The sequence below is a fragment of the Procambarus clarkii genome, chromosome 74 (genome assembly GCF_040958095.1).
Source record: "Procambarus clarkii isolate CNS0578487 chromosome 74, FALCON_Pclarkii_2.0, whole genome shotgun sequence".
Lineage (NCBI taxonomy): Eukaryota > Metazoa > Arthropoda > Malacostraca > Decapoda > Cambaridae > Procambarus > Procambarus clarkii.
In genome coordinates, this window is record NC_091223.1 from 27,629,545 (window position 1) to 27,642,061 (window position 12,517).

General features: G+C 35.3%; 1 protein-coding gene across 1 annotated transcript in view; it reads left to right on the forward strand.

The window, feature by feature from the left end:
• Window positions 1–12,517, forward strand: part of LOC138356779 (uncharacterized) — a 1,086,029-nt gene that overhangs the window by 885,192 nt on the left and 188,320 nt on the right. Inside the window, exon 5 of the mRNA XM_069313100.1 lies at window positions 8,444–8,506. Coding sequence (XP_069169201.1) covers window positions 8,444–8,506 — 63 coding nt within the window. The remainder of the gene's footprint in view (window positions 1–8,443; window positions 8,507–12,517) is intronic.

A 12,517-nucleotide genomic window follows, 5' to 3' on the forward strand; every position in this document is an offset into this window, starting at 1 on the left:
AGAGAGTGATGAAGTTTCTCCTCCGGTTCTCGTGACCACCCGTGCACAAGCCGCACGTCCACAGCCAGCTGACTCTACTGCTACCGCTGTCCCTCAAGACCCTCAGAAACTACCCCCGCATCTGACCAAGTTGGAGTTCCGTAAGTTGCAGAGGGAAGATCTTACTTTAACACCATTGTTTTTCCAGGCTGAGACTCAACCCGACAGTATTCCTGGGTTCTTCCTAGAGAACGACTTGCTCTACCGCAGATATAGACCCAGTAAACTGAAGGAGGACGACGATTGGGCCAACATCGAACAACTTGTGATTCCCACCAGCCTGCGGCCCACTATTCTACACCTGGCCCACGGAGCATTCTCCCACTACGGCTTCAACAAGACTTACCATGGGATTCGTCAAGACTACTACTGGCCAGGTATGGTAAACAACGTCAAACAGTACGTAAAACAGTGTCATACATGTCAGATGGCAGGCAAACCGAACGTCTCCATTCCCAGAGCACCACTGATTCCCATACAGGTGCCTGCGGAACCTTTCCACAGACTCATAATAGACTGTGTCGGTCCTTTACCTCGGACCAGTTCAGGTAACGCCTACATCCTAACCATCCTGTGTCCTACCACCAGATTTCCCATAGCAGTTCCAGTGAAGAACATCACGGCTGCTACGGTTATCAAACATCTACTGAAGATCTTCACTCAATACGGATTTCCCAGGGAGATTCAAAGTGACTGTGGCACCAACTTCACCAGTGATCTCTTCAAAAGAACACTGGAGGAGTTCAACATCAAACAGGTATTGTCCAGCCCCTATCATCCTGCTTCACAGGGTTCTCTTGAACGTAGTCATCAGACCATCAAAGCACTCTTGAAAAAGTTTTGTAGTGAAACCTCAAAGGATTGGGATAAGCAGATTGACCTAATAATGTGTATTTTCAGAAGTCTCCCCAATGAGTCCCTAGGAGTATCTCCTTATGAGATGCTCTACGGCCGTAAGTGCCGTACTCCCCTTAAGGCTTTCAAAGACTCTCTCAGAGATGCCACCTTCAGTGAGCATCAGAATGTGCCCCAGTTTCTTCAAAACCTTCAACACATTCTAGAGAGAGTCCACCGCTTTGCTCATGATAATCTATTGAAAGCCCAGGTGAGAATGAAGACTCATTACGACCAGACCAGCAAAGTAAGAAAATTCAAGCCGGGAGACTTCGTCCTTGCTTATTTCCCTATCCCAGGTTCACCTTTACAAAACAGATTTTCAGGACCCTACTGCGTCAAAGAGTGCAGGAATAATAATAATTATGTGATAGAGACTCCTGATAGGCGGCGGAAGACCCAGCTGTGCCACGTCAACCTCCTGAAGCAATATAATGGTACTCCTCCCACTGTCTTGATTAACTATTCCACATTCACAGAACCCTACATCCACAGTGAGACCTTCCCAGCTTCTTCTCCCGAAAGCACTGACAAGGAGTCGGCGCTTTCTAATTCCAAAATCCTTAATGATCTTCCCAAATGCTTTCAGGATAATAATCGTGCTCCTATGCCCTCTTCTAATTCCACTCTCACCTCGTCAGATAAGCCCTTCATCCTCCATGTCGACGCCAATGGTACCGACGTGGGTGGTGTCGTGATGCAGCAACGAGGCGAGAAGAATACACCTGTCAGCGACTACTGCTACAAGGATCTACGGAACAATTGGCAAGGAGCTACTCTTCCTCATCCTGAAGCTTCAGCACTTCACTCCCCACCTGAAAAGTGCTCGGTCCACCATCAATACGGACCACACCACCCTACACCTCCTGCAGCACGCCCACTTCTCATCTCAACATCTTCTACTATGGGCTTGCTAACTGCAGAAATTCAACCTGGAGACACGCTATACCAAGAGTCTGACAACATCTTAGCCCATGATCTCTCCAGAGTTTATGAAATAGAAGCAACTCCATCCATTACTCCACCACATAACGACGTACTTCTTCCAGAACCGCAGGCTTCGGGGGAGAGTTGTGACGATAATCTCCTTCAAGAGATTGAGCCTGCTCTTCCCTCCAAAATTACGTCTTCACAACTATATAAAAGACTATGGAAGAAATGTCCGACAACAACACCAGCACCAGCAAGGCTTGCCAGGGTGAGCAGAAACGTATGCAACCAGCCACCTGTTCGAACTCCAACCACCAAACTACCCGTTGATCGCTACGACTCCGCTGATTGGTCGCCGGTCTGGCTGCACCTGCACTCGCCCCCCAATACTACCCGATGTCTGGGGTCGCCCCAACATCAGTCTTCAGAATGTTCCGTGCTTTCGTAGCCAGCACTCCTCCCAGCTAGACGTTAGCGTGTACTGAGAGAGGTGGTGGCTTTAAGCCAATATTCCAGCACCTCCCACTTAACTTTTGTGTTGCACTTCTTGTTATTTTGCCTTAACGTAACTTTTCATTGTGTCATTTAAGTATTCTTATTATTTTGATTCATTGATTTTATTATACATATTTGTTTGTGCATTATTTTCATGTTTTGATTTATTTAACGTAATTAAAATTTCATTGTTAAAGTTTTACTTGTGTTTTGTGTGTCTTCTCCTTACCTTACCACAGACGAAGTTCCAGTTTTTCTATTTTTTTTTATAACTATGTGACGAGGCCATACCCCTAGCCTTAAACAGCCGAACACCAACGCGTTACCGTCACAATATATATATATATATATATATATATATATATATTTATATATATAATATATATATATATATATAGATATAAATATATATATATATATTATATATATATATATATATATATATATATATATATATATATATATATGTCGTACCTAATAGCCAGAACGCACTTCTCAGCCTACTATTCAAGGCCCGATTTGCCTAATAAGCCAAGTTTTCATGAATTAATGTTTTTTCGTCTACCTAACCTACCTAACCTAACCTAACCTAGCTTTTTTTGGCTACCTAACCTAACCTTACCTATAAATATAGGTTAGGTTAGGTTAGGTAGGGTTGGTTAGGTTCGGTCATATATCTACGTTAATTTTAAATCCAATAAAAAAAAATTGAACTCATACATAGAGAAAAGGGTTGCTTTATCATTTCATAAGAAAAAAATTATAGTAAATATATTAATTCAGGAAAACTTGGCTTATTAGGCAAATCGGGCCTTGAATAGTAGGCTGAGAAGTGAGTTCTGGCTACTAGGTACGACATATATATATATATATATATATATATATATATATATATATATATATATATATATATATATATATATATATATATATATATATATATATATATATATGTCGTACCTAATAGCCAGAACGCACTTCTCAGCCTACTATTCAAGGCCCGATTTGCCTAATAAGCCAAGTTTTCATGAATTAATGTTTTTTCGTCTACCTTACCTACCTAACCTAACCTAACCTAGCTTTTTTTGGCTACCTAACCTAACCTTACCTATAAATATAGGTTAGGTTAGGTTAGGTAGCCGAAAAAGTTAGGTTAGGTAGTCGAAAAAACATTAATTCATGAAAACTAGGCTTATTAGGCAAATCGGGCTTTGCCTAGTAGGCTGAGAAGTGCGTTCTGGCTACTAGGTACGACATATATATATATATATATATATATATATATATATATATATATATATATATATATATATATATATGTCGTACCTAGTAGCCAGAACGCACTTCTCGGCCTACTATGCAAGGCCCGATTTGCCTAATAAGCCAAGTTTTCATGAATTAATATATTTTCTCTAATTTTTTTCTTATGAAATGAAAAAGCTACCCATTTCATTATGTATTACGTCAATTTTTTTTTATTGGAGTTAAGATTAACGTAGATATATGACCGAACCTAACCAACCCTACCTAACCTAACCTAACCTATCTTTATAGGTTAGGTTAGGTTAGGTAGCGGAAAAAGTTAGGTTAGGTTAGGTTAGGTAGGTTAGGTAGTCGAAAAACAATTAATTCATGAAAACTTGGCCTATTAGGAAAATCGGGCCTTGCATAGTAGGCTGAGAAGTGCGTTCTGGCTACTAGGTACGACATATATATATATATATATATATATATATATATATATATATATATATATATATATATATATATATGTCGTACCTAGTAGCCAGAACTCACTTCTCAGCCTACTATGCAAGGCCTGATTTGCCTAATAAGCCTAGTTTTCATGAATTAATGTTTTTTCAACAACCTAACCTACCTAACCTAACCCAACCTAACGTTTTCGGCTACCTAACCTAACCTAACCTATAAAGATAGGTTAGGTTAGGTTAGGTAGGGTTGGTTAGGTTCGGTCATATATCTACGTTAATTTTAACTCCAATAAAAAAAAATTGACCTCATACATAATGAAATGGGTAGCTTTATCATATCATAAGAAAACAATTAGAGAAAATATATTAATTCAGTAAAACTTGGCTTATTAGGCAAATCGGGCCATGCATAGTAGGCTGAGAAGTGAGTTCTGGCTACTAGGTACGACATATATATATATATATATATATATATATATATATATATATATATATATATACATATGTCGTACCTAGTAGCCAGAACTCACTTCTCAGCCTACTATTCAAGGCCCGATTTGCCTAATAAGCCAAGTTTTCCTGAATTAATATATTTACTATAATTTTTTTCTTATGAAATGATAAAGCAACCCTTTTCTCTATGTATGAGGTCAATTTTTTTTATTGGAGTTAAAATTAACGTAGATATATGACCGAACCTAACCAACCCTACCTAACCTAACCTAACCTATATTTATAGGTAAGGTTAGGTTAGGTAGCCAAAAAAAGCTAGGTTAGGTTAGGTTAGGTAGGTTAGGTAGACGAAAAAACATTAATTCATGAAAACTTGGCTTATTAGGCAAATCGGGCCTTGAATAGTAGGCTGAGAAGTGCGTTCTGGCTATTAGGTACGACATATATATATATATATATATATATATATATATATATATATATATATATATATATATATATATGTCGTACCTAGTAGCCAGAACGCACTTATCGGCCTACTATGCAAGGCCCGATTTGCCTAATAAGCCAAGTTTTCCTGAATTAATATATTTTCTCTAATTTTTTTCTTATGAAATGATAAAGCTACCCATTTCATTATGTATGAGGCTAATTTTATTTTATTGGAGTTAAAATTAACATAGATATATGACCGAACCTAACCAACCCTACCTAACCTAACCTAACCTATCTTTATAGGTTAGGTTAGGTTAGGTAGCAGAAAAAGTTAGGTTAGGTTAGGTTAGGTAGGTTAGGTAGTCGAAAAAACATTAATTCATGAAAACTTGGCTTATTAGGCAAATCGGGCCTTGCATAGTAGGCTGAGAAGTGAGTTCTGGCTACTAGGTACGACATATACATATATATATATATATATATATATATATATATATATATATATATATATATATATATATATATATATATATATATATATATATATGTCGTACCTAGTAGCCAGAACTCACTTCTCAGCCTACTATGCAAGGCCAAATTTGCCTAGTAAGCCAAGTTTTCATGAATTAATTGTTTTTCGACTACCTAACCTACCTAACCTAACCTAACCTAACTTTTTCGGCTACCTAACCAAACCTAACCTATAAAGATAGGTTAGGTTAGGTTAGGTAGGGTTGGTTAGGTTCGGTCATATATCTACGTTAATTTTAACTCCAATAAAAAAAAATAGACCTCATACATAATGAAATGGGTAGCTTTATCATTTCATAAGAAAAAATTTAGAAAAAATATATTAATTCAGGAAAACTTGGCTTATTAGGCAAATCGGGCCTTGAATAGTAGGCCAAAAAGTGAGTTCTGGCTACTAGGTACGACATATATATATATATATATATATACTTTAGCGAGCGCGCGCGCACACACACAGTGGACAGCGCCCTTATGACGTTCTTAGTCCTATCGAGCTCGAGTTCGATTCCCAGCCGTATCAGAAATAAATGGGCAGTTTCTTTCACCTGCTGCTGCTCTTCACCTAGCAATATATATAGGTATCTGGGAGTAGTACATTAGACAACAGACGATATATATATATATATATATATATATATATATATATATATATATATATATATATATATATATATATATATATATATATATATATATATATATGTCGTACCTAATAGCCAGAACGCACTTCTCAGCTTACTATGCAAGGCTCGATTTGCCTAATAAGCCAAGTTTTCATGAATTTATATATTTTCTCTAATTTTTTTCTTATGAAATGATAAAGCTACCCATTTCATTATGTATGAGGTCAATTTTTTTTTATTGGAGTTAAAATTAACGTAGATATTTGACCGAACCTAACCAACCCTACCTGACCTAACCTAACCTATCTTCGTAGGCTAGGTTAGGTTAGGTAGCCGAAAATGTTAGGTTAGGTTAGGTTAGGTAGGTTAGGTAGTCGAAAAAGCAATAGTTCATGAAAACTTGGCTTATTAGGCAAATCGGGCCTTGCATAGTAGGCTGAGAAGTGCGTTCTGGCTACTAGGTACGACATATATATATATATATATATATATATATATATATATATATATATATATATATATATATATATATATATATATATATATATATATATATATATATATATATATATATATATGTCGTACCTAGTAGCCAGAACGCACTTCTCAGCCTACTATGCAAGGCCCAATTTGCCTAATAAGCCAGGTTTTCATGAATTAATTGTTTTTCGACTACCTAACCTACCTAACCTAACCTAACCAAACTTTTTCGGCTACCTAACCTAACCTAACCTGTAATGATAGGTTAGGTTAGGTTAGGTATGGTTGGTTAGGTTCTGTCATATATCTACGTTAATTTTAACTCCAATAAAAAAAATTGACCTCATACATAATGAAATGGGTAGCTTTATCATTTCATAAGAAAAAAATTAGAGAAAATATATCAATTCAGGAAAACTTGGCTTATTAGGCAAATTGGGCCTTGCATAGTAGGCCGAGAAGTGCGTTCTGGCTACTAGGTACGACATATATATATATATATATATATATATATATATATATATATATATATATATATATATATATATATATAAATATATATATATATATATATATATATATATATATATATATATATATATGTATATATATATATATATATATATATATATATATATATGTATATATATATATATATATATATATATATATATATATATATATATATATATATATATATATCTATATATATATATATATATATATATATATATATATATATATATATATATTTATATATATATATATATATTTTTTTTTACTGTAAAGATATCACGTTGGTGATAGGAAAAAGCATGTTTTAAAAAAACTTTTTTTCATGTGAAGAAAATCTTCGAAACCTCATTACCGATTTCTTTGAAAACTTGACACAATGTTGCATTCGAATAGGCACATGTTTTTATATACCTACTATATATATGCCTCACCTGTGACAGGTAAAAAACATCTTTTTTTTTAAACAGCACCATCTGTTGCATCTGTTTGACGTAAGAGCAACACACGCTGTAATCTTTGAAAGTTCTTCATTGGGTTTCCTGGGAAAGAAATTGCTTTCAAATTTTGACCCAGTGCTGCATTCAAATAGGCATGTGTTTTTGTATACCTACTATATAGATGCCACACCTGGTACAGGTAAAAAAAAACGTTCTTTTTAAAACAGCATCATCTGTTGCATGTAATAGCAATACACACTTTACTAAATATGTTACAATTCCATTTCATTGTTTCACATTGTATAGATAAATTGAATTTTCATAGTTTTTTATTTATTTGTATGTTGATCTAATTATTTTGTGTAACTTGCGTTGGGATTGAGCTATGTTATTTACCATATCGTTTATTTCGTAGGTATAAGTATAGATGCCACACCTTTGACAGGTAAAAACATTCTCTTTTAAGAAACAGTGCCATCTGTTGCATGAAAGAGCAACACACGCTATACTATGTATGTTAGGATTCCATTTCAATGTTTTCGATTTCATTGACAGAATTTTCATAGAATTCTATTTATTTTCGAAATTATGGAATAATTATTTTGTGTGACATTGCATTGGAATTGAGCTGTGCTGTTTACTATACCGATCATTTCGTGAGTATACTTAATTTTTAATTTTGTTATTGTTTTTATTTCGTTTTTTTAACTATTTTTAACTTAATATTATTATATATTATAATATTATTATTTAACTTATTAAACGTGAGGGACCTCTCACTTTCTCTGGTGGTCTTGGGTGGGGAAAGTATCTGGGAGTTAAATACCCAAATTGCAAAAATTTTCTTTCATGAAAGGATTAATTACGTGTGCCTAATGTATTTTTTGCTTACTTGCAGCTCAACCTGAACCCCGTTGTGGCCATTACCTTCACTGTCGACTTCTTCCTGCTCGTTCTCCATGTAAGAATACTTTGTACTTTGTATGTATCTACTTAAATATACTCCTCTAATTGTATATGCTGGGGTTGAGCTTCAGCTATTTATTTGCAGTACTATAAGTCTAAGTAATATGTTCATTTCATCTGTGTATGGCGTTTATCTTCGCAATTTATTTTCTTTGTGCATTCCGCTTGTTGGCTAACATAACATTTTGTCGTTCCAGGATTCTGTAGGTCATTAGAGAAATATATTTTAATATGCTTTTAATTTACAGAGTCTGCTTATTTCTGTAACATTTATTTTAAATAGAGAGTCCTTGCTAACCTTGTCTTTTTTTAAGGGCTTTTTTTATCACTCATTTGTTGCCTGCATAAATTTTTATGTGTATGTTTGAATGTGTGTATCTCACGTATTTGTTCTGGTAAAGCCTAAATAACAACTCATAGGTCCCACTTCTTAACCTTCAGTTTACAAGAATACAGATTCCTAAATCATTTGGGTTGTGTTATATATGCTTTTATATTTTGGTATAGGAGATGCCTCTACAACTTTTTCACTATATTGTTATAATTATTTGCTGCTCTTACACGGGAAATTTTATGTATATACTGATCGAGGCATAATTGTGTACTTGTTTCCTGCAATGTCTCCATGCTAGTTTTTCTAATTTCAAATTGTTTTGTTTACTTTGACTTTTAATTTATTGGCAATATTTTGTAAGTCGTGATCATGTAGCCTCTATTTATTCTGTATTTCAATGATGATAAGTTTAGTTACTTTAGTCTTCACAGGCATCTCTGTAATTGGATGTTTCTTGTTATCTCTGAACTTCCAAAGTTTTATTTTGTGTCTGAAGAGACTAAGCGTCCTTGCTGCTGTTCAAGATTCTAACGGTCACTCTGAAGTATGTAGCTGTTGGTATTTGTTTGTCTGAGGAGACAAGTTTGGTGTGATATAAGTACTAAGGTCTCCCCTGCCATTGTGTACCTTATTACAAGCCTTCTGTCATCTTCATAAGTGTGCACTTATTGGTACTAAGCTTTTACAGCCACATACTTGACACTTCATAAGTTTTCAATGTCTTCCTGTTGATTAGGAATTATTCATCTGTGTATATTTATCACATATTTTTGAAGAAGAAACCCGTGACAAACAGGAGTACGTTCCCTCTGGGAAATATTTTGAGCTAGTTAGGAATATGACAAGACCTGATACTGAACTCTGTACTACTCTCATTTTCCCATATCTTCTTTTTTCTGTGCTTTGATTCCTGTAATTTGATTAAAATATTAAACTTTTCCATTTTCGTCACTCCAGCTTTTGATAAACCATGAATTACTGCTTTGGCATTTATTGACATATTTTGCCTTTTAACAGATTTGTCAGCCGTTTCCATGTACTTCTTGATAACAGACTTTGTAGTTATTTGTGTAAAATTTAAAAATTTTAAAAAGTGTAAAAAATTTTGCCATATTAATATCCAGTTTGTTATATCCATAAATCAATTTATCTACATCATTTATGTCCTCGTACACTTTTGGCCTCTTAAAAGAATATAAAGGAAGATTTGACAATCTTTCTTTATAGAGGAGGTTTATAATCTTGCGATAAACTTTGTCATTTATTTCTTAATTTTTTCAAAATAATATATGTCTATCCTACAGTCTGGTAGGTAACACAGGACAAAAAACTTATAATATCATTATAGGTTATTACTAACACATTAGAGGTTATTACTAACACATTAGAGGTTATTACTAACACATTAGAGGTTATTACTAACACATTAGAGGTTATTACTAACACATTAGAGGTTATTACTAACACATATTAATCGCCTACTATAATTTTTGTTTTCCGAACTTATACGTTAATATCTAAGCTTTAAGTCCGTTCTGTATATGACATCAAGAGATATTTCGTACTTAGAGTTAGCAATTTAAATATTGTTCACTTGATATCAGCTAACTCAATAGTTATTTCCGAGTCACTGAACCCCTTCATTTTTCAACAATAAACTATGGCGTCAGTCTCTCCTTAGTGTAAAAAAAAAATCAGCTATTTACTGTCTTCCGAAATTATTTCATGAGCAATGATTTTATCATCGACAAAATTGCTAATGTTATTTTATAATCATCTGTCTAAATCGTTAATGTATTGGGTAAACAAGAAAGTTTACAGTGTCCTGGAACACTCCAGTAACAAAAAATTCCCTCTCAGATTTCACTCCATTTATGCTTACCTTTGGTTTCACTTAAGATAACCCAACCATAATCCAACTTCAAAGATACAATAAACTGGCATGTGCCTCTTCCTCTCTAGTTAGTGGTTTCTGAAAAATGGTAGCAATCATTTTTTCTAATGTCAATCTTCATGAATTCTGTAATAATTTCTAAAACATAAAGCTAAGAAAATGATTGGTCATTTGTCAAACTTTAGTGGTCCATTATTAATTTGTTTTAACCTATGTTCTTCATTATATATTCGAATGAATTTTGCAACTATAACTCATGTGGCTTCCTGCAAATAACGTTCAGCTCATTGGTCAATAATTCTAGACAAGTTATTTTTTTCCTAAAAATGATCACAACATTTGCTACCCTCGAAGACACCGGTACAGTATTCTGCTTACATGAGCTGTAAGGTTGATGTAAGCAGACTTACTGATCGAGTCACATGCCCTGATGTCACTCGATCAGAGTCACATCAGGGCATGTTACTCGAGTCAGCTTAAGGAACATTGAGGCAAATGGAGTCAGTGTCGGAATGGGACGGTTGGGTTCAGCCGTCTGGAAGCTGAAGTTTTTGTACAGGTGTTTGGCCGCCAGACTTTTGGATGCCAGCAAAGAAATGTTAAATGATTCATCATCATTCAAAAGTAGAACTTTAATAACTTTTAAAACTGTTACTTTATTGAAAAATAAAAATATTATATCCGTGACTCACTAAAAACTGTAATACAGTTTTATTGGTTAGGTTAGGTTTTAATACTAGGTTAGATTAGAATTTAATGTGAACTTGTTATCTGGGTGTTCATGGCAGGGCGTTGGGTTTTAATTAGAATGGCGCCAAAACGTCCTTCACCAAATGGGCTGGCGCCAAAATAGGTTTGGCGTCCAAATGGCAGTGACAAAACACCAGCGTCCAAATGGCCGTGACAAAACACCAGCGTCCAAATGGCAGTGACAAAACACCAGCGTCCAAATGGCAGTGACAAAACACCAGCGTCCAAATGGCCGTGACAAAACACCAGCGTCCAAATGGCAGTGACAAAACACCAGCGTCCAAATGGCAGTGACAAAACACCAGCGTCCAAATGGCCGTGACAAAACACCAGCGTCCAAATGGCAGTGACAAAACACCAGCGTCCAAATGGCAGTGACAAAACACCAGCGTCCAAATGGCAGTGACAAAACACCAGCGTCCAAATGGCCGTGACAAAACACCAGCGTCCAAATGGCCGTGACAAAACACCAGCGTCCAAATGGCAGTGACAAAACACCAGCGTCCAAATGGCAGTGACAAAACACCAGCGTCCAAATGGCAGTGACAAAACACCAGCGTCCAAATGGCAGTGACAAAACGTACCAAACCAAGTAAATGTTGTCTCTATCAATAAAATTTATAAAAATGAAAATAGCTACAACTTTATGCAGATGAAAAGTCACAATAACGTGACTGAAAAATGTTGACCAAACCACACATTAGAAATTAAAGAGACGACGACGTTTCGGTCCGTCCTGGACCATTCTTCAGAGGCATGATTTAAGAGGGAGGCATGATATAAGAGGGAGGCATGATATAAGAGGGAGGCATGATATACCTCCCTCGTCTCATCACAGTCGACTTGATAATGGTCCAGGACGGACCTAAACGCCGTCGTCTCTTCAATTTCTAGTGTGTGTGTGGTTTGGTCAACAGCTACATCTTTAATTAGATTGATGTTAATAAGAGGGATATGGATACTGGGCTCTGTGACAGTTTCAGTCCTGTAGGTATAGATGTATTCAGACTATGGAATATAGAAAAGCC